Consider the following 23,734-nt stretch of genomic DNA (forward strand, 5'->3'; position numbering starts at 1 on the left):
ACTTTCTTGTCCCCCTTTCAATCATCCCCATTGCTGTGACCCTTTTCCCTCTTTCAGTAACCAGTCAAATAAAAGTGGGAGCAAAAATAGGAATTCTGGATTTTCCTTTTTTCCCTTTGTGTTTTGATTGAAGATTCTAATGGAAAAGTTTATCCACTGTTTCCTTTTCACGGGGGTTCCCCTTTGGAACTTGGGAGGTCTGGTGCACATTCAACTCTCTCAGTATATAAATTAATCATCTTATATGAGAGTACTTTGAGTTTTTTAAGATAGTTCCTAAAAATTAGAGGTAAAATGAAGAGTCTCAGCTATAGACCAGACTATACGGAGACCAGAGAGCCTTCTTCATTGCCCTAATGTCGCTGGGTGAGAAAAGGTCACAACTGGTCATTTAAACCTTCACTGTGGGAAGAGACCAGTACAGACAATTAATTGGTCTGACTTGGGAAATCAGAGTAGTAGAGCGGGAAAAACAAATCCCCTCACTGCCATCTGTCCTTCTCTATGTTCTTGACAAAGTCCTTTTCTCCTGCCCTGGGTTTCTTCATCTGTAAAATGAGGGGATTAGGATTGGTGACTTCTCAGGTCCCTTCTGTGATTGGTGACAGATGTTGATGTTGGTTTGGGAGTCTAAGTGTGTCTCTTGGTGGGGAGGCTTTCATGGAAATGGGGCAGATTCTTGGCAGCAGAAATGCCCCCATTACTGTCCCAAAGTAAAGAACCAGTGTAATATATTCCTATTTCAAAATCCAAGTTAGGTTATTGAAAAAAATCAATATCTTCATATTTCCTCTGAGTCACATTCATGTTTATGTAGCTGTGCCTAAGGCAACCTTCATAAGAGCTAAGCAGAAATTGAGGGAATTTAAAATCCAATTTTGTGCACCATGATCTGACTAAAGCCAAAGAAAAAGTTATTTTTTGTGTGTGAATCTTCGTAAAATTTATAAAGGGGCTAATGTCCATTAATAATCTATAGTTAGTATACTATTGAACCTTGCAAGGTAATAAACTGTTTTTGTTTAGTGTTCTCTTCTCAAGGCTAATTAAGAAGGAAATACAGTATAAAGCTTATTAAAAAGAAGGTCTGATTTTCTTTAAAGGCCAGGGCCATCTCTATCTAGGAGTCTTTTGGGGCAAGCTAGGGTAGAGTACAATTTGGAGACTGAACCCCAGTGATTAAACTCAGAATCTGTGTCTGTATGTGTGCACAGAGAGAGAGAAAGAGAGAGGGAGAGGCAGACAAATACAGAGAGAGAAGTGTGTATATGTATGTAGATAGACACACACATATATGTATGTATCTGTACATATATATGCAACTCTCCATTTTTATATATATTTTTATGAGAGAGCAAGCACATTAGTTCATGGATTATCAGGAAAGTTTCTCTCTGAATATAAACATTCAAATTCATCCAAATGACTCCTGAAAATTAATGTTTAATAGTAATCTTAAAGATAGAATTAAAGGTAATTAAAGATAATATCTAAGGCTGAAAGGGACCTTAGACACCTTTGAGTTCAACATCTTCATTTTGCATATGACAAAACTGGGGCACAGGGTTAGTTAAGTGACATACTCATGGTCACACAATTAATCACTGTACAAGATAGGATTTGAACCCAAGTTCTTCTGACTTCAACACCAGTGCTCTAGCCACTATACTTGAGAACAGGATGTCAATGTGTTGCCAATCATCACCTTTCTTAAGCTTCCCTATTTTGGAATATGTTGTAAGATCTTGGTCTAAACCTTATTTCTGCCTGACTAATTTCCGGTTTCACCAGAAGTTCTTGTCAAATGGAGAGTTCTTTCTCACTCAGTTGGGTTACTGAATTCAAGTATTTCTGCTTCTTTCTTGTTAGTCTGTTCCACTGATCTAGATTTTCTATTGTTTAACCAGTTTCAAATGGTTTTGATGACTGCTCTTTTATGATATATAAATATAGTGTATATGTTTGATGAATTGAAATATTATTTCTCCTTCATTTGAATAACTGGTGGGAAGAAGAATGATCATGGAAAAGGCCTGGGATAGGGACAGTGGCTAAATTCTTTGGAACATGGCTTCCAGCCACATTACTTCCCTCATGAATTAATATTTCTAAGAGTGAGACAGCAGAAAGAAGGATGTTGGAAAAACTCCATAAAAGTGCTTTCACTTCATGAAGAAAACAAGGAATTAAAGAATAAATAAATTCAGGATATAGACCATGAGTCTGAGAATAAAATTTCAGAATAGGCAGGACAAGAAGAGAACTGAGAAAAGTCCATCTTAGAAACAATTGCACGGGGGAAAGAACCCTAAGAAATAAGGAAAATCTTAATAGAGTTTTGCATTTGGAAGGGACATCAAAGATCATTTAATCCATTCTCTTCCTTTTATAGAAATTTTGGCCTAGGAAATTAAAAGTTCTATCCAAGGTCAAGTATCTAGTTAGTGGGAGAGCTAAGCATATCTCTAGCTGGTAGAAGTCCATGATTCTGACTGCGTATGGTCATGTGGCTTGAGTCCAAATCCCATCCCTTTTATCTAAAAGTCTGACATTGGGCAGCCTCCTCACCTGTAAAGTGAGGGTGTCACATCAGAACAAGCATTCTTCTGTATCATAGAGCTCTCCCACAGTCTGGTAAAGCTTGTTTTTAAGTTCATAAAGTAAGGCCCATTATATTGAATTATATTGAAAAACAGTGATCCAAAAAATAGTAAAAAAAAAAAAAAAAAAGGTGCCAGACTCCAGGTTAGGAATGGCTTAAATGGTCCCCAAGGTCAATTCCAGGTGTAAAGAGATGATCCTAAAGCCTCAGAGGGAGGAAGATGCAGAGAGAAGACAAGGCTTCTTGAGCTGGCTCCCATTTAACTTGGCTTTACCTTGTATCAGCACCACGGCCAAGGACAGCAACACAGTCCTTGAGTCTAGTCAATAAACAAGTATTTATTAAGCACCTTAAAGTGGGGGAAGCATTATGCTAAGGGCCTGAGTATCTGAGCTGTGAGGTAAGGATAAGATGACACAACTTGTGTGTTGGGATCTGGGGACCCTGGGGGAGAAGAATGCAGTCAGATGGACAGGCAGATACGAGCCAGCTGTGGTATCCTTCCTTGGGTTGCTTTGTTCATGGCTCAGAAATAGGCAGGACTAGGGCAAGGCCAGGCTGCATTGTCTGAGATCCCTAAGAGGAGAAAGGTTCCAACGCTGGTGTCCTCTGTCCCTCTGCAGGGTGCTTTCCTGTGAGAAGCCTGTCAGGGATGCTGCTCCCTGTGCTGGGCTTGGTCTCCATATTGTGTCCTTCTCTGTTGGGCCAAGCTTAGATAGTAGCTTCCTGCTGGGACGAGGGTCAGTTTTCTGGAACAGATGAAGTTGTGATGGGAAGTCCTTTCTGAGATGGTCTCTCTCTGCCCCATCACCTTCAGCCTCAATCATAAAACCACTTATGTTCTAGACAGTACCTGGGAGACAGCACAAGAACAAAATGTCTAATAGGAAAAGGATGTAAGCCTGCGCTGGAACCCTGAGACTTGGAAGTGACTTTTTAGTCCAGGCATTCTTAACCTGGCTGTGAAACCTTTTTCTTAATATTCTGAATCACTGTATTTCAGTATAATTAATTTCCTTACAAATGTGATGTGCTTAATCTTATACATTTAAAAACAAGCCTTGCAGAAGGAGGCCATAGGCTTTACCAAACTGTGAAGGGGTTCCATGGTACAGAAAAGATGAAGAATGCTTGTTCTGATGTGACACCCTCACTTTACAGGTGAGGAGGCTGCCCAAGGTCAGACTCTTAGATAACAGGGATGGGATTTGGACTTAGGCCATGGGGCCATGCGCAGTCAGAATCATAAATTCCAACTATAAGGGACCATCTTGAGGCCCTCTCATTGTACAGATGAGGAAACTGGGCAGCTCTGAATAAGCTAAGTGACCTGTCCAAGGTTAAGTAAAGTGAGAGAAGTTAGATTTGGATTCAAAATTCCAAACCCCAGGGAGGAATGTAAGAGGGAGCTGAGAGTTGACTGACATCCTAGGATTTCTAGTTCCAAAGGACATGTGATCCATCGCAACCCTAAGAGGGGATGGGACCATTGCAGCCTTGAAGACAGGAGTTTTTAAGGGACACACCAACACCCACCCTCTCTCTCTCTCTCTGTCTCTCTGAGACACAACTGAGAGGAAGGAATGTAGACCAGCAGCGGTGAGGAGACTGTCCTCAGCCCTGCCTGGGACTTCATGAGCAGCTTGAGAAAATTGGTGACAGGAGAAAGAAGATGAAAGGAGAAAGGGAGAGGTAGATTGAACAGTGACAGAGAAGGAAGAGAAGGAGGAGGGCCATTGGGCCCTCAAGGGTATGTTGGGGCACAGGAGTTGCACTAAAGTTACTAGTTCTTAAAGGATTAAAAGGAAGCCCCCCCAAAGCCTGCTCTTCCCCAAACTTCCTCCTTCCTGGTCCTAGACACTGTAATCAACTCTGTTCACTTCTTTTACCTTCTTTTATCCTGAGCTCGCCAAGTGTCCCAAGGGGTAGCTAGAGATAACCCCACATTCTCATTAGGGCAGAGAGTTCAAAGCAGCGTCTGAATGTCAGCAGTTTTCCTAACTGGGATCTCTAAGTTGTGCTGGTTATGTCATTACCTTTTCACTGAGAAAGGCACTTGATGCCATTATGTTTCCTCTCCTAAGATCATGCTAATTGTTCTAGCTTGTGATGTAGCTGGTTCAGTGTCTAGAGAGAAAGGAGGAGTAAGGGAGAGGGCAGAGAGAAGATCGTGCCCTTAATCACTGGAAGGGCAGGTACTCTTAGGAAAAGCCTGGGAAGGACTAGCTCTGCCCCTTCCTAACAGATTGACTCAAGCACTTGCTGGCCAAGTCTACCCTCCACAGTGACACCCACTAGTCTTATGTTGTTGTTCAGTTGCTTTGGTTGTGTCTGACTCTCCGTGACCCCATTTGGGGTTTTCTTGGCAAAGATACTAAAGTGCATTGTCATTTCTTCTCTAGCCCATTTGACAGATAAGGAAACTGAGGTAAACAGGGTCAAGTGACTTGTCCAGGATCCCAGAGCTACTAAGTGCCTGAAGCTGGACTTGAATTTAGAAAAAGGAGTCTTCCTGACTCCAGGCCTGGTCTTCTATCCACTGAACTACCCAGCTATCCATCATTATAACAAGTAGGCTCAACATTCTCAGATCATAGTATTATAAGCAGTCTAGAAGAGATCTCAAAGGCCACCTGGTGTCTATGTCCCCCTCCCCCCCCATTTATTTTATAGTTGAGAATTTGAGAGCCAGAGAAATAGTAAATTTCAAAGGTAGAATATCAACCCAAGGCTTCTGTCTTCAAATCCAGATTTCTTTCTGGGCCACCATGGTGGAAACAACTGACTTTTCCATAGAGCTTCATGACCCTCAAATGTAAGGTGGTCAGGACAGTATTCATATCTAATGAGCAGGAGATCTTTGCTATAGCTGTGGCCCAATCACTTCTCTCTCAGGATGATTGGTCTTGTCGTTTGTAAAAGGAGGCTGACCAAAGGTTTCTGGCAAGCACCGAATGAAATAATCAAAAGTCTTTTGCAGAGCATACAGGTCTCCCAACACTGTATTCACTGCAGAATCTAGGCTGCACCCTCAAGGTAATAAGAAGGAAAAAAATAGATTGACATATTCTGAAAATTCAAGCCAAGATCTGCATGTGTGGGGCCTGAGGCATGTGGCTTGTAATATTCCAGGGAGTGTCCCCTACGGGCAGGGACATCGAGGAGGCTGGCCACGTTGTGGCATCGTTCTGGGTGCTGGGGAGGGGGCAGTGAAGGCTGATGGCACTTCCTCTCAAGAGTCTGATAACTGAAGTTAGGAGTCAGAGTGTAGAAACATGAAAAGCTAAATAATCCTGAAGACCACAAAGAGGAGATCTCTGGCCAAATCAAATGCCCAGACAGTCTGTGGTGATGCCTATTTTTGGGTACACTAATTCTTATTTTTCCTTTTTCATGCATTTGGTAGATTTTTACAGAAATTCTCTCTACTGTAAGGGCCCTAAGTAATAAGGGGATAGGGGACTGCTTCCAAGGGGCTTTGTCTGTAGGAGAGAGATAAGAAAGAAATACAGGGGCTCTACTTCAGAGCAGACCATGGTGAGCAGATAAAAAAGGAGCCACAAACCCCAGGAACCTTCGGAGTGAGGGTGAGGGGGAAGGCTTTCTGCTGCAGCTGCTTCTAGGTCTGCCCAGTTTCCCACGTGAAGTCAGACCAAACAGCCAGTCTTCTCTCCTCATCACTGTACCTGAGCCCAAAGACTCCATTCCCCCATGGGGTTATGGCCGCTTCCTCATTTCAGACCAGAATGACCACCTGAGGACTAGATTTCTCTCCTTTGAGATCATATTATTGGCCTAGTCCATTGCCTATTTCCTCCTTAAGAAGAATGTCTTGTTTCTTGGTTTGATGCATCTTTCCTCTAGTGCAAGGGATCTTTACCTTCTTTTGTGTGTACCATGGACCTTTCTGGGGATGGTGACGCACATGGATCCATTCTCTGAATAATGCTTTTAAATGCACATAAAATAAAATTCCAGGATTGCAAAGGGAACCAAGTGTATTGAAATATAAATATAAAAACATATTTTAAAAAATACTCTTCATTGTCCCCAGGATCAGACTCCTACTCTGAGAGTCTCTTCTCTCCTGCCCCCAGACCACCCTCCACATACTAGAACAAATAGCTGAACATAGTTGATGTGCCTAGAGTTCTGTAGTCCCAGGTCCTTGTGCCAGATTCATCCGTCCATCCATCCGTCCATCCATCCATCCATCCATCCATCCATCCATCCATCCATCCATCCCCTCTCAATTCACACTTCCTCAATACTTCTTTTCCCGTTTTTAAAAATTGGGTAAGCATTTAGTAAGCATCTTTTGTATACCAGATACTGTGGAATGCAGTGATAAAGACCAAATGGACATCCTTGCCTGACGCAGTTTACATTCTTAACCAAGCCAAACATTTTATTAACTTCTTTGCCTTTCTAGAAAACCTTCGCTTCTTTGTCTGTACTTCTCCCTCATCTCTCATACTAAAGAATAAACAAGAAAAGGTTTAAAAAGAGCTCAGTAACCCTAAATAACACTTTACATGAATTTGCTGCTTCCATACCCATAGTCCCCTACCTTGAAAAAGAAGAAGGTGAGCCAGTGAGGAGCTAGGTGTCCACCAGCCTCATTCTCACTCGATTCCACCTTCTTCTAACCTGCTCTGAAATGGATCTGGGGAACCCTGGAAACCTCCCAGTCTGTATTAGAAGGCAAATGATTGTGACCCTGAAACTGAAAGTTTTAGGATGTTAGAAAAAGGAATTTTAATAATTCTTCCTGTTGTTTAGCTTTACTGACCTTTTTCAGATCCCCGTCTTCAAAAGTGATCCCCAGTTGCTGCTGTAAAAAGGCCTTTATTTCCATAGAAAACAGTGGGAGGGCTTGACTTTCCTTTGTAGGTTACAAAAAACTTTTAAAAATTGGACCGAAGTGTGTATCCTGCCCTCTGATGGCTGGCGTCACTAGGCTTCTTGGCAGGTTGGACATGGTGTTTTCAGCTGGAAGAAAAAAAAGTGACACTTTCTGTTACCTAACCTGCAGCACATTTATTATCTTGAGGGGGAGGGAGAGGAGAGTGAACTCCTGAATAGATTTGACAATTGTGCTTTTCCTCCTCTAGTTGAAATAAACTTTTGAAGTTTTTCCCCCTTTTTTTTGCTTGGTCTGCATTGCTGTGTTTCCTTTAAGGAAGACTCTTCACTGGGACTTAGTCATGTTTCTGGATAATTGACAATAACTTTTCTTCCAAGGACCTGACAAAGAATAAATCCTTTGAGCTAAGGACATTGATATCAATGGTTATGATCCCTTTCTCTTTTCATGTATGTAAAACTATACTTTTTTTCTTATTTAAAATCTTTTTTTCCCATAAATTTTTATTGATGCCTTTTGTTTTCTCATTGCCTACATTTTGCAGTATATTCCTCTCAGTCCTATCCCTCCATCCCTCCTTGAAAGCCCTTTTTTACCATAAAGAAGGGGAGGATATGTTTAATAAAGCTAATTCATTCACTGAAGAAGACTGACCTTATCTGTGGTTCTCCACTTCCTTTCAGGGAGACAGGGGAAGGTACTTTCTCACGTATTTTATTTGGGGCCTAAGTTTAGTCATTTAAATTTTTTAGCATTTAGTTTTATGTGTTTTCTTGTTTTTGTCCTTAACCTTTACTTTGGTGTCATTGTTTATGTTTTTTTCCTTGTTTGGCTTACTTTTCATTTGTTTCTAACTTTCTGTATTTCTCAGCATTCTTCATATTTATCATTCTTCCTCAGAAATACGTCATCATGTTCCTGTAGGATCATTCAATCAGTCAGTCTTCTGTTATTGGGCATCTACTTTATTTCCAGATCTTTGCCACTACAAATAGTGTTCTAGATGTGGCTTTTGTTTTTGTCACTGACCTCTCTGAAATATATACTTCCCAGCGGGATTTCTGGGTCAAGGGCTTTGGCTATTTCAGTTTCTCCCTCTCGGGGAGAGTGTGCTTGTTCTGCCACACCTCCTCCAGCATTGACCACTCTCATTTTTTGTCATCTTTTCTAGTTTGCTGAGTGTGAAGTAAAAGCTCAGAGTTATTTTGATTTGCATTTTTCTTATTCTTAATGATTGTTTTTAAATTAGAAAAACAGCAAGCTGTTTGACTCCAGATCATTTGTTCAGTGGCAGTAGGCTTTTTTCAGAGCCCCATCATGAATCTTTGTAGTGAATGCTCCCGTCTTGGCAGGGGGTTGGGTGTTTGTGAGTGTACAGACCCACATTAATGAGAAAACCAGAGAAAGCCAGCTTCAGAGACTGAATTAAGCCCTGCAAGTGCTAATGTTCCACCCCTAGGAAAATAGGAATGGCCAGATTCCCCTTCTCACTGTCCTTGTTCATGGCTGGACTTGGTGTCCCACCAGGGAATAATGCTTAATTTGGAGTCAAAAGATCCATCATTCCTTGGATAAAGTTAATGGCTACATAAGTGTCACTTGTGTTCTTGCTGATGACACTGAGAATGTTTAAAAGCAGACAATGAGTGATGAGTGGCCTTTACTCAAATCCTTGGGCTTTTGCTTGTTTTGCTTCTCCTGCAAGTTATTTAAGAAATGGGGCAACTTTTTGGTTCAAGGTCACTGGGATACTTCCTTAGTCACTGGGTGATTTTCTGTCACTCTTTGGGGCCCCCACCCTCATTTGCCATGCCAACAGGGGCCTTGAATGGCAATTGTGTGGCATGGTACTTGACTTCATGATGAATAAACATTCACCATCTTTCCTTGAAAGGTTCCCTCAAGTGGTGGAAATTTAAATACGGCCAGACTCCAGTCACACAGACCATCCGTGTCTTCCCTTTGTGTTGTAAGGGAAAGCTCAGCTTTACGAAAAAGCTATCATTCTTTCTTTGACTTGATGACTGTTCGTTTTAGGACAGAATTCATTCGTCATAGATTCAGAGCTGGAGGGGCCATCAACTTGAGTCTCTTTCTGAGTCTCTGTGAGGTTAGATGACTTGCCCTGGGTCATAAAGCTGGTGTGTGTCTGAGGGCAGATTCAAACCCATTTCTTTCTGATTCCAAGCCTAGCACTTTATCCGCTACACTATCCGAGATCCTTTTAAATTAGAATTTCTTTTAGTGCGTGTATGGATATTTTCTCAAGGATGTCTCTCGTCTGTGAAACTTAGTAAAAGTTCTGAAAAACTACAGGTGTCAGATGAAGCCATAGCTAATAAAATCCCGGATTTATTTAGGTTCACAAAGCACTTTACATAAGTTATCTCACTTCATCCTCACAGTAGCCTTGGAAAGCAGGTACTGTTATTATCTGCGTCTTACAGATAAGGAAACTGAGACAAATAAAGGGCAAGTGACTTGCCCAGGGTCACGTAGCTAGTAAATTTCATTTGAACTGTGGTCTTCTTGATGACAAGTGAAATACTCTGTGTACTTTGATACCCAGTTCTCTCCTTGCTTGGGAATGCAAATAAGATCTATACATCCATCTCTCTATCCATCTCTCCATCCACCCATCCATCCATCCGTCTGTCCGTCTGTCCATCTATCCATCCATCCACCACTCTGTCTCTATTTATCTATCTGTATGATGTATCTCTGTGGGCTAGTGGGCTCCTGGATTTAGGACTAGAAGGGACCTCAGAGATCCTTAGTTCAACCCCTTTATTTTTCCTATGAGAGACTGAGACACAGAGAGGTTAAATGACTTTTCTAATGTCACCCAGGACGTCACTGTCCTAGGCAGGATGTGGACCTAAGTCTTCTGAACTCGAAGTCCAGCGCTTTCTCAGCTAAGCCTCTATGTTGGTTGCTTTGCTAGACTCAGAGTCAGATTTTGGGCCCTTCAGTTATTACTTATGTGAATATGGGCTTAAACCCCACCCAAATCCTCCCAACCTCAGTTTTCTAATCTATAAAATGAAGATGACAATTACCTGTAGTATTGACCTCATGAAACTCCAAGGAAATCAAAAGCCTCAGCACACTCTAAAATAAATATCCAGTTTTATCAACGTCATCATTTTTTGTAAACATATGGATATGTGTGTGTGTGTGTGTGTGTGTGTGTGTGTGTGTGTCTGCCCTTGGATTTGAGTCCAGGTCACTGGACTCCTGTTAATTCCGTTGGCCGTTTTTTTTGCAGATTGTATGAAAACAAAGGGGAAGCCGACTTCATGGAATCCTTGCTGCAGTTATTCAAGTCCATCAATGACATGATGGGCAGTGTGTCTGATCAAACAGTTCGAGTAAAGGTAAGGCTTCTAGGACCTCGAAGGCTCTGGAGGAGCTATCCACTTCTTCTGAGGAGCTAATGTGGAGGGGAGGGGTGGCCAAGAGGGAGGGAGGGGAGGCTGGGAGGGAGAGGAAAAGGGCTTCTGATTGTGGGCTGGAGAGAAGTCCTAATTATGCACTCAGTGAAGCCTGAATGCCCCAGAGTATATTTTGCAAGGAGCATAATCGTGCTCAGTGTGTATAATGAAGGTTTTTTTTTCCCCCTCTCAGATGCTTTTAAATACTTTTATTGCTTATGTCTGTGCCCTCTCTGCAAGGCAGTAATCTGAATTTACTTTTCTTTAGATAAGCAGACTTGACGATCAGCTCCTTCTGCACTTTCTGACTCTCCTCGGGTGTCAAGGGATGGGGTTTGAGCTGCTGCTCATCACCCCCTAGGCCACTGCTTTCCTTCCTCCAGGCGATGTGTCGGAGCAGGCTGATGTCTCAGTCCTTTGGCCTCCTTTTTTGTTTTGATGTGAGAGCACTGCATGGGGCCTTTCTCTTCCTTTTCTTCATCCTTCATATGCTCTGTGCTCTCTATTGGCCATCAGATAATTCCAGATCCCTTTAACAGGATTGTTTTGCAAGCCATTGCTGAGTGGGGTTCTTGTCTTGTCAGATGAAGCCATCCTCTGTTCTAGTAGGTCTGCTTTGTAGAACATCATAGATTTGGAGCTGGAAAGGGCCTGAAAAGTCATCCAGTCTGACACCCTCCTGCCCCCAGTTTTACAGAGGAGGAAACTGAGGTCACTTGTGAGATGTTGCTATTAAGTGGTAGAACTTCTCTTCGAAGGGACACCCTCTGAATTCAGGTCCAGAGTGCTCTCCCTGGGCTTTGTCGCTACATAATTTGAAGTCTTGTAATGTGGTTTCTGTCTCCAGACACCATCTTTCCAGAGTGATGAGATTATAAATCTAGTGCTGGAAGGGTCCTTGAAGATGATGGTGCGCTGCCCCTTCCTTTAACAGATGGGGAAACTGAGGCAGTCTCTGAAATGAGGGTGAGGAAAGCTAAACTGCTTCAAGCATGGAAGTGGATCACATTCTATGGCTTTCAGGTCTATGATCCTTGACTTAGAGAGATTTGTATGTCATGTGATCAGAAATGGGCCATGATTGGTTTCCATGTTTCCCCATTCCACCCACGTGGGGTGTGGATCATGTCAAACATTCCTTTGGAGATGGGATAGCACCCCCTGACCCTCCTTACTTATGTCTCCAGGGCATCGCTTTTATTTTGATTCTCTGTGGATGACTCTTCTCCATTACAAAATTAGCCATGAAATTGGCGATGTGTTGTCAGTGTGGATGCCCTAAGAGGACTTTCCACCTGATTATCCCAACACAATGGCATCTCAGCTCAGCTTCACTTTCTTGTTTCCATTTCACAAACATTTATTTAATGTTCTTTTTAATGTTTAATTTCAGAAAACAACCCTCCAACTATTGTTTTAAAAGTGTTTTTGAGAAGTAATTTCCAAGCTATAAAAGCTTTGCCAAGCACTTCTGAACGAAGATTTATTTGTGTTCCGACATGTTGAGCGGTTGTTGTGACCAATGGAACAAATATATATCAACGTGAACAAAATAACTTTCCTTTAAAAAAAATCTCCTAGGCATTGCAGTTTTCTGACAGTAACATTTTATTTTTCTAAGAGAATTGTTCATCCTATGTATTGGTTCAACATTTCAGCAAACATTTGTCTTTTTGTTTTTTGATAAGATAAATCTGTAGTTTGTCAAAAGAGTAAAGTGTGTGTATAGTTAACTTGTTTAGTTTGGTTATTTTGGCAAGTGAAAGCTCCTAAAAACAGTCTTGATGGTCTAATGATAAAATGTGCTCTGTATCCACTATCTTATTAGTGAAATTGATGCCCGATAGGAGTCATTCCAATCACCAGTGATAACACAGTGCACAATGTCAATGCCCTCCCAAGGTTCATTAAGAGAGGCATAGGTTTCAGAAAGAAGTGATAGCTCCCCCTTCCTCTGTCCTGCTCACTTCATGTCTGGAGTGAGTTTTGTGTTCATTTTTGGGTGACACAATTTAGGAAGAGTATAGGAAACTGGATTGTATCTGGAATGCCCCTTGGCTGGTGAAGAGATTTGAGAGTTAGATACCTGAAGATCCTCTAGTGAAATTGGGGACATTTAGCTTATAGGAGACTTTAATGAACCTGGGGAGGGAGTGTAGTTGAATGACAGACTGTCACATGGAAGAGGAAGTGGGTTTGCCCTCTTTGACCCCAGAGGACAGAAGTAGGAATGGTGAGACAAAAGGGCAGAGATTTCAGCTTGATGTAAAGAAATCCTTTGTCCCCCACTCTCCTTCTGGAAATGGATGGCCTCACTATACAGTGGGCTTCTCTTCCCTGGAGATCAGTGAGGACAATTGGACCAACTCTTGTTTGGAAAGTGTTAGGGCTGGATTCTCAGTCAAGTGTGAATAGGCCTAGATGACCAAAGAAGTACCTTCCAAAACAGATGGGTGGCACAAAGCTGATGGGGCCAGCGATCACAAGAGTCATCCTTCAAAAGATCTTGGCAGGCAAGTGTATGGGTCTGAATGTAATAAGGTGAAATTCATTAGAAATAAACGTAAAGGCTCCTCTTGGGGGTGCAAAAAATAAACTTCACAGGTACAAGGCATGTATACCTATCTAGAGAGAGATAGCGGTTGTTCAGAAAAAGGTCTGGGTGTTTAAGTAACTGGCCAGCTCAGTATGAGTCAGTTAGGACAGTGACGTAGTAGCCCCCAAAGTTAAAGAGGTCATGGGCTGCATTAAGAGTGGTGAACATGGCTTCTATTAAGAAAGAGGTGTCAGAAAAAGAGGTTGGTTTAGACTTAATATTAGGGGAGATTTCCTAATCATTCCTAAAGAGGAATGGCCTCTCTTGAGAGGTCATGGATATCCCCTTCTTGGACATTTCAGAGCTAAACCTGGACAACTATTCTTTGGAAATATTCTCTTGTGGGTCCCTTTTGGATGAGGATTGGGCTTAGAGGCCATCGACTCCTTTCCAACTCCCTGGTTCTAGGCTTCTCTGAGAAGGCCTGTCTGTGATTCTGTGTCCCTGACTCCAACAGGCATTTTAGCAAAAGAGGAACAGTTAGTATAAGAATAGATGAAATTACAGGAAGTATTGGGCTCAGAAGAAGTTTGGGATTTCTAAATATATTTTCCCATCATTAAATTTAGCTAGGCTTTGACTTGCGTCTGCCTCCTTCCCTGTGTGTCAAATCATTTTGTGACGGAAACCGTGGGAGACCTTTCTTGGGAAGGTGTTTTATTATAAGAAACAGACTTCTGTGACGTTCAGACATCGGTGCCAAGCTTTCAATTGTTGAGATGGATCCAGCTATTTGACCTTGAAGTGATGTTTCTCTAGCTGCCGGCTCCTGTTCAAGCGCCATATGCCTAAAGGAGCCTGGAAATGGTCTCAAATTGGAGCGTTTCCATGTCTGAGGATTTGTGTTATACAACTCTCTGGGGTACGATGGAAGAGACCCTGGGTCACTGGGGTTCTACCCCTTCATTTTTACAGCTGAGGAAACAGAGGCCTAGAGAGGGAAAAGGTCTTGACTGAGGTCATTTAGCTAGTGAACCACAGAGGAAGCATTGGGTGCTGGGTGTCCTGATTCCAGATCCGTTGTATGTCGATGATTCAGTGTTGAGAGTGGACATGAAGTCATGAATGTTCAAGCTTGAGATATGTCAGCGATTAGCATGGTGCCTGGCACATAGTAGGTGCTTAATAAAGGTTCCTTGATTGATCGATAATGAGGAAATGCGGAAGATGGAGTTCTCAGCCAGGTGCTTCAATGGTTACTTGACTTCATCTTGGTAATGCTTTGTACAACCAAGATTTCTTCAGAAAGAGAGTTTTTGTTCATCCTGACTTGTGAGGGCTCTGACTGTCTGCCTTTACTGAATCTGAAATGGAACAGAGGCCTTTAGTAGAGTTTTGCAGCTGCCATCTTGATTTGTTTCAGTTCCACGAACCATTCCTAAGGGCCATCTCTCTTTTCACCAAGCACTGTCCTAGACATCATGAGATAAAGCCAAAGTTGAAATATTCCTATCCGACCTTCTTTAGGTTTTTTTCCCCCCCAATTTGAGGGGAGTTGATGGTTTTTTATAATAAGGGAATCTAAGTACCGGAACTCTGATTTCTTAGTTACGGGGAACTCCCAGTGAGGAAACTGCTTTGAGCAGTACAGGTTTCTGATTTCTCTGAAACTTGTAGTATTCAAGGGCACCTAAGTGGCCTCACAGTGTGACTGGGAGACAGGGAGGCCTGGGTTCAAATCTGCCCCTAGACACTACCTGCGTGAAACACAACCTCTGTGTGCCTCAGTCTCCTCACCTGTAAATTGGAGATAAGACAGCACCTACCTCTTAGATAGGGGAGGATCAAATTAGACAGTATTTGTGAGGCTCTTAAAGCGATATATAGATACTGTTATTGTGACTGTTACTGCTGTCAGTCATTATTATTATAACGAGTAAGTGATTGAGTGACTTGCTAATGGTCATATGGCCAATAAGTGCTCCTAGTTTTTCCTATTTTTATCATAGCAACAATAACAGCAATGAATAATAGTAATAAAAAAGTGACATTTATATAACACTTTTAGCTATCCTAGAGATCCTGGAATAACACAATACTTAGTACCCCAAAAAGGCAGCAGCAGAAATCTAGAGGACAAAAGGTCAGTGCAGACCTTACCTCTAGAAGTTCTCAGAGCCTGTCCCAAACATAAAGTCCGAAGTCAGGAAATAGACTGTACAAATGAGCAAACAAAACTAGAGTCCCACCATAAAAAGCTGTTGGGTTGCTCAAGACACAAATCCAGAGCGAATAACTCCCAAACATCTTCAAGAAAAGCCTTCAAGAAAAGCATATTGTGGGCACAAGTTCAACTAGAATTCATGAAAGAGATGAAGCAAGAGGCTTTTAAAAAAAATTTTAAAAGATTTGTATAAATGAAGTGAGAGTACTAATGAGGGAAAAACTGGAAAAGAAATGAGAGCTATGTAAGAAAGAATTGGAAAAAGAATTAACAGCTTGACAAAAGAGGTATAAAGCCTTACTCAAACAATAAACTTCCTGAAAATTAGAATGGACAAAATAGAAGCCAATGATTCCACAGAGCAACAAGAAATTTTAAAACAAAGTCAAAAGACTGGAAACAATAGAAGAAAATCTAAGGTATCTCATAGTAAAAACAACTGACATGAAAAACAGATCAAGGAGAGATACTTTAAGAATGATTGGACTACCTGAAAGCCATGAACAAAACAAAACAAAAAAGAAAGAGGCTGGAAAAAAATCAAAAGTGGCTCAGATCTCTTAGAACCAGAGGACAAAGTAGAAGTGGAATCCATTGCTCACCTCATGAAACCCAAAATGACAACTCCCAGGAAGATTATAATAAAAATCTAGTCCAGATCAAAGGAAAAAAAATGCTTCAAGCAGCCAGAAAAAAAGGATTTCAGTACCAAGGAACCTCAGTCAGGATCACACATGATTTAGCAACCACCAATATAAAGGAGCAGAGAGCTTGGAATATGGTATTCCAGAGGGCAAAGGCTATTGGCTTATAACCAAGAATAAATTACCCAGCAATACTAAGTGTAACACTACATGGAATCTTCAATGAGGTAGAAGATTTCCAAACATACTTGATGAAAAGAACAGAACTGCATATAAACTTCAAAGTGCAAACATGGGAGGTAAGAAAATCAAAGCTAAACATTAGCAAACAATCATATGGAGATGATACATGTGTCCTTTCAGAACTCTGTCTTCATCAGGGGTCATAGTGGGACATAAATAGACTGAGGGCCTGGAAGTGACTCTATTATATTTTGATTATCTTAAAGGAAGAATGAAAAGAGAGGGGAGGGGATGCACTTGGAGGAAAAAAGGGGAGAGAAAGGAGGAGGAAATTATCTCTTGTAATCAGAGTATGCAAATAGAAGTCTATGCAAAAGAAAGGAAAGGGATTGGGGAGCAGCTGCTAATTCAACCTCTTCTGAACTGGTCTAAGTAGGGAAAATGGAAGTAAGCATTTATATAGCTAAGCATTTACAACCTTGTTTGATAGGTGCTATTATTACCCTCATTTTATAGTTGAGAAAACTGAGGCAAACAGCAAATAGTGTGATTTGCACAGGGGTCATAGAGCTAGTTAAGTTAAGATAGGATTTGTGACAGCGTGTCCCAAATTCTTAGTGCAGCCTTAAGCTATTAAAGCTTGAAATGGCACTGAAACTTTTGGGACACATGGTTCATATTAATCTCATTGAGAGCAGACAGAAATTTGAATGAGCTTTGGCTGAATAAAAATTTCGCTAACATCCAGAGGCAGTATTCTGACTAACCCAGACTGAGAGAGGGAGGTGCTTGTACCATTGTGCCAATCTTCCAATAGAAAATCACTCATTCTGGATTTCCTTTGCTCTAAAGTAGGGAACAGGGATTTGGGAGCTTTATTTGGCAAAGTCTTCTGAGGAAACTGGGTTTGAGTCACCTTTTGTTCATCTCTATTAGGCACCTGAATGGCAGGGCAGACGCCTGGGCTGAGATGCCCACTCCGGCCTCCGTGTTGGGGTCTAAACAAAATGCTCAGGTCTATTCTAGCTCCTAAATACTCTGATCATCTGAATTTGTCATAAAGATTTATAATGTGTGCACCCTATCATGTGGCCACTTAAGCAATGTGTATACAGCAGGGAAAGGGCCATTTCATTGTTTTGTTTGTGGACCTTCTACCCTGAGCATGGTGTCAGGAACTTCTTCTGTCCTTTCTGGATTGAATTTGAATTGAAAGAAAAGACTGAGAAGAAAAGTCTGTTTATGTTTCTAGACATTAGGCCATGGCTGGATGTTTAGAAACATCTGGGAGCCTCACTTAGTGTTCTGGTCATTTTCACATTTGGCACCATTGGGACCAGTAGCCCTCATCCTCTCGAGAAGACCAGAGGGATTCTGGGGTTAGAAATGGTTTCTCCAAATCTGGATCTACAGCATTGGGAGCTTTTTCTCTTCAAGCTGATTCCTTTGTGTTCTCCTTGGAGACCCTGACTAATCTTTTTTCTTTAGCTGTAGAATTGTTCATAATAATTCTTCTTGCCCATCATTTACTCATTAACTCGTTGTGCATTTATTGAGCTCTGCTTTGTCGTTAGGGCCCTGGGGGCAGAACAGAGAAATTGATAATGTTCCCTGGAGGAGGTTAAATCTGGTTAGAGAGAGAACATGCATAAACTCCTGGAACAACTGGAAAAGTTGCTCAAGGAAATGGAAGAAGCGTTGGAGGAAGATGCTTGTGCCATGTTGCTCTAGTGTGACCCTGGGTGGTTGCCGATACCCCCTGGGCCTTTTCTGTAAAGGAAAGGGCTCCCTTCTGGCTCCACTCCATAATGTGTCCAGGCCACACTCCTCCTTGTCATCTCTTCCATGAATAAATCCTTATGTTCTTCTTTTCTGAGTCCCTATCATACCCTGCCTTGTCCTACACTCAACCCTGTCCATGTTGTATCTCCTCCCATTAGACTGTAAATTCCTGAAGAGGTGGATGTGGTATATGTCAGTACTTAGAGTGGTGCCTTGCACATAGTAGGTACTTCCTAGACTCTTGTTGAAGTGAGTGGAATTGGATCAGCTAGTTTTAGAAATGGCGCCTAATGGTTGTGGCAGACCTGAATCTGTAGGAGACAGCTGCCCTTTCCAGGGATTCAGCCCGTGTTGTCCTGGATTTGAGCTTTTTGACCCTGAGTGCTTTGTAATCTGGCTTGTTAGAGCAAATGATATTTTGGTGACACTCCACAAGGTAAATGCCTGTCAACTGTCCTTTCAGCTGTTTTTGATCTGAAGAAACACTACCTTTGAGTGGGCCTGGGCCATTCCCTTGTATTTGCAGTGAGTATGTCTGGAAACCTGCATCAGCTGTGGTTCCCTGGTGTTCAGTCTGGAAACTATCCTCTGATCTCTCCCCTGGTCATTGCCTCCTTGCCCTCTTTCCCTTGCTCTCTCCTCACCCTCTCTGTTTAGGATTTGGTTAAAGTCGAATGGTTCTGTCTGCTTTCTACAGATGTCAAGCTTGCATTTAGTGGGGGGCTCCCCAGAGCCTTGCAGCACTCCTCACACATTTAGCAAGTGTTGAAATTGTTTGCATTTCATGACTCTGGAGAAGATTGGAACAATGGACAGCCAAGTGTCCCCTTCTGCATCTGTTCCTGTGGCCACTGCCCTGGAGTGACCCTCTTCCTTTAGCTTTTCCCTTCAGGCAATTTACCCAGTTTTGACAGGATTAAATGCTGCAGAAGAATTGGCCCTCCCTGCCTTCTCCTTTACTTGGGCTAGGGGGATGAGTTCTCTCTTCTTTGAGGTGCAGTTTCCTGTTTCCTTAGAAGGGAGGCCAACTTGGGGTTCTAACTTCCCTTAGAATTATTTCTACTATTGTCTCCTTCAGGTCTTACTGTTTTTATGTTTACAGGTTATATGCATGGTCCTCCCATCATTTGGGTTTATTACTGTGTTCCTCTCATCATTTGAATTTATAACTATGGTCCTCCCATTGTTTGGGTTTATAATGATAGTCCTCCCCTTGTTTAGGTCTTCTTGTCATTTTGAATGTATTTTAGGCTCTCTTGACTGGGAGATGGCACCTCCGTGTGTGATAATGCCTTACATCTTTCATGTTGAGGGACCAAACCCTATGGGAGGTATCAGGGCAGTGGTGGACTAGTGAGTGTTTAACCACCTAACATATTTCTTCCTTTGCTTTCTTAAGGCTAGACAATCCACAATTTTCAAGCTTTCATTTGTAGTGTTTGCTGTTTTCTGGGTTAGAAAGGCTCATACTGGCTCCTGAGCAGGTTGGAGTTGGCAGGACTAGGGGAGATACAAACATGTTGATGCTCCCAACTTAGTTGCATGTTCCTCCCCTGTGCATCGTCTATGATCCAGTCCAGCTGGCCTGTTCTGGTTCTTCACTCCCACCTGTCCATCTCAGATCCCACCACCAGGCTTTTGCAGCAGGTACTGCTTTCTCTCATCTCCTCCTCTTCATAAATGTCCTGCTCTTTCTCAAAGACATAGTCTAAACTGTGTCTTCTACATGGAGTCTTTCCTGATCCTTTCAACTGCTGGTCTCCTCCCTTTCCTTCCCCTCCTCTCTGTTTTGAATGTTTAATTTGCTTATCCCTTCACATGTGTTTGTTGCCTCTCCCTGTGGTGCTGCTACAGTCTCAGAATCCCTGTTGGAGTAGACTTTGCAGTCCATGTGGGTGTCATCTCACCGTATCTCGGTCTCCCCCAGCCCCTTACTTAGTCTCAAGCTCTTGATTCCTTGTAGGCAGGGGCTATTTCCTTTGGCCTTGTTTCCTGAGCCCCTAATGAATGCTGGTTGGACTGCATTAATTGGGTTGGATTTTCTCTGTCATGTGCTTTAGTCTAAAATATCACATCATTTTTGCCCTTAATAAATTTGATGGGGATTTGAATAACCTTCTGGCCTTTGAACTGCCAGTCTGACATTTCCTCAGTCAGGTGTGGTTTATTTCCCTTTGAGGGCAGCTCATGCATTCAACTTTGGCCAGGCCAGTGGGGCAGAAGAAAACCGGAGCTACACGGTCAAGGTCTGGGCATGTTAAAATGAAGCTGTCTTGGCTTCCTCACTTGTGTAACCTTTAGATGGAATAATTTATAGTGAGAGATGCTCATCTAGTGGCATAAATTTCTCTGTATGTCTCATTAGATGATTAAGCAAGATTAACAGTCCTCGTTGTCTGATTAGCTAAACATCTCAAATACGTAATTAATTCTTGGAAAATGTCATTTTTATAGAATTTCAGGAAAATAAAGTTTGAGATATCCTCTTGTGGGTTTATCATTACAGAAGAAATAGAGACAAACAAGAGTCATGGAATAGAAAGAAGGCAATTATTGAGGTGGGATAAGTATTTGTGATTTTCACACAGTTGAGAATCGATTTCATTTTGACTTAAGATAAACATCTTGCCATATTTATGTTGAAAATGACTGTGTTAGACCTCAACCCCCTGGATTTGTAACCTTGGGGTCATGTCCCTTTTCCTGCTCTCTCTTTCCCTCCCCTCCCCGTCTAATCTGTGGCCATGTCTTGTCTGTATTACTTCCTCAGCGTATCTCCCAGCTGTCCTGTTCTTTCAAACGCCCTGGCTCCCAGCCTACTTCAGTAGTTCCACGTCTAGCCCCACTCCAGTGTGTTCCCCATCCAGCGGTATTGCTGGGTAAAAGGGTATGCACATTTTTGTAGCCTTTTGGGCATAGTTCCAAATTGCCCTCCAGAATGGTTGGATCAGCTCACAGCTCCACCAGCAATGTACTAGTGTTCCAACTCTCCCACATCTTCTCCAACATTTATCATCTTCTTGTTCTGTCATGTTAGCCAATCTGATAGGTGTGATATGGTACCTCAGAGTTGTTTTGATTTGCATCTCTCTAATCAATAGTGATTTAGAGCATTTTTTCATATGACTGTAGATATTTTTAATTTCTTCCTCTGAATACTGCCTGTTCATATCCTTTGACCATTTATCAATTGGGGAAAGAAGATGGCATCTTTAAAAGAGGAGAGGGTCTCTGAGGTGGGAGGGCTGGCTCTGCCCTGTCTGAGACAGCCGTAAGGGGCCAGTGCAAAGACTGCCCAGAGAAGAGGGAGAGTTGTGTGTAAAGAAACCAGAGAAGGTCAGTCTACATTGTCCTGGATGGTGGGAGGGGGAGCGGTATCCAGTGAACTGGAAAGATAGGTTGGGGTCAAGCTGTAGAGTGCTTTGACAACTCATTGAAAGAGTTTGTTTGCTCCAAGGGCATTAGGAGGCTGTGGGACTTGTTTTAGCAGCAAATTACACCTGTGTTCACATCTGTGCTTGAGGGGAATTCCTTTGGCCCTGTTGGGGCAGGGGGTGGTGATAACCGGAGTGGAGAGAGACCTGAGGCAGATGATGGATCTGTGGAGTTATAGACATGTTGACTTGGACACAGGCCCCCTGCCTAGATCACTCACCTTCCTCACCAGCCTCTTGGGATCCTGGTCTCCTTTCAAGCCTTTATCGAAGGCCTTTCTTGGCCTGGTGGTAGTTAGGGCTCCCTGCACCTATCATTCTCCCTTTGGGACAAGGCAGCCTGAAACATGGGGGTGCTATGCTCCTCAGCCTTCCCCAGGTCCATCCATCATGCATGCAGGTGATTAAAGAAGCAAAGCCCCCTCCTCTTGTCACAATGTGGGCAGGCCTGCTCAGCCCTGGCACGTGCCTTGGAGGACCTTCAGCATTCCGTATCCCTCTGCCCTCTTCAACCTTTCTCTTTTTGGGTGCCTCTCACACCCCAACCTCAGCCTTTCTGGGGCTGCATGCAGACATGTGTCAGCCTCCTTGTTACTGACTCTGTAATAAGGGTGACGACATTAAATACACCAATCAACTTAACCTTGATGAACATTCAGAGTGTGGGGAAGGGGCCTCTTTTGACCAAGGTGGCAAGACCTTTATGTCAGGCCAGCCAGATTGTGGTTCCCTCCACCCCAAATAAGGGAGCCTCTCCCTGGGGCTCCTCCCACGTGGGACTGAGACCTGGCCTGTGTGTCACAGGGTCAGCGTGAAAGTGGGGAGGGGACCTGAAAAGCCATTGTGCCTAGTCCCTTTACACATGAGGACACTGAGGTTCAGAGAGGTCAAGTAGTCATTATCTATGGCAGAATCTGAACCCAGTTCTTTGTGACTCCAAGCCTAAGACCTACCCCCTGCACCAGGCACATGAGTGCATCCAGAGGGGACGATGCTGGAGGCCTGGTCTACTGTGTTTGTGTAGACAGGAGCATGCACACCTGCTCATCTTTTGGCCTGTCCCCTGGCCTCTCAGGTTTTCCTTGCTCACCCTAGAGGGAGAATGGGCTGCCCAGGGCCTTCTGGCTCCCACTATCTGATTCTGTGAACTTCATACACTGGGTGGGATGAAGAGGGGGGTTAGGAGGGACGCGACCCTCAGGGACCTGAGGAAGCTGGAGGAGAGTGGTAGAGGGGACCATGGGAAGCCATGGCAAGAGGGCCAGCTTTGGAAGTCAGAGGACCTGCTCCAATACTCTTTATACCCTTCCTGGCTGGGGGTCTTTGGACCAATCAATTCCCCTTTTGGACTGCACTGTCCTCTGTAAAATGAGGAGGTTGGACACGCTGAGCTTGGTCTGTGATCCCAGGATGGGAAGCATTCTGCCTTTCCTTTGTCTTGTCCTGTGTAAAAGTCAGGGATTAAAGGTCAAGGTGAGTGGCAAAGACAGAGAATGTAGATATAGGTAAAGTTGCAAACATGTTGGCATCTGAGAGTTGAGGGAGACATTTTGTAGAGGGTAAGATTGGAGGTTTGAGGTTGACCTTGGAAGGCAGGAAGAAGCGTTAAGCCATGGAGCTTTTATTGGTTTAATTTTTTTTTTTCCTTCTGAGAATTAATGGGTGTGTGTGCACGTGTGCTTATGTGTGTGTGTGTGTGTGTGTGTGTGCATGCACATGGGTGTATTCGTGTGTGTGTGTCTAGTTTGAAACTGAGAAGTAGAAGATCTGGGCATTTGAGCATCATCATCTCCATTTCTGAAGGCCTCCCTCCATTCTTCTTTCCCCAAAGAACTATCTGTGGTAACAATGAAAGAGAAAACACAGTTTTGCAGAAGTAGCCAAGACATCAACTGATTATGAAAGTCTATGCTGTGGTCCCTATCCGTAGGATGCTATTTTCTGTAAAGAAAGGGGGAAGATTCATTTTCTCACCTCTTCTTTGGGAGGGGCAGCATTTCATACAATATAGCAGCTCTCAGTGAAGGC

General features: G+C 42.9%; 1 protein-coding gene across 2 annotated transcripts in view; it reads left to right on the plus strand.

Annotated features, from left to right (window-relative positions):
- The window catches only part of DOCK1 (dedicator of cytokinesis 1), a 582,086-nt gene that overhangs the window by 138,202 nt on the left and 420,150 nt on the right, over window positions 1–23,734 (plus strand). For both annotated transcript variants that reach the window (XM_072629055.1, XM_072629056.1), the window contains exon 23: window positions 10,738–10,846. In XM_072629055.1, the coding sequence (XP_072485156.1) occupies window positions 10,738–10,846 (109 nt within the window). The remainder of the gene's footprint in view (window positions 1–10,737; window positions 10,847–23,734) is intronic.

This window comes from Notamacropus eugenii, chromosome 1, assembly GCF_028372415.1.
Source record: "Notamacropus eugenii isolate mMacEug1 chromosome 1, mMacEug1.pri_v2, whole genome shotgun sequence".
NCBI classification, from domain to species: Eukaryota; Metazoa; Chordata; class Mammalia; order Diprotodontia; family Macropodidae; genus Notamacropus; species Notamacropus eugenii.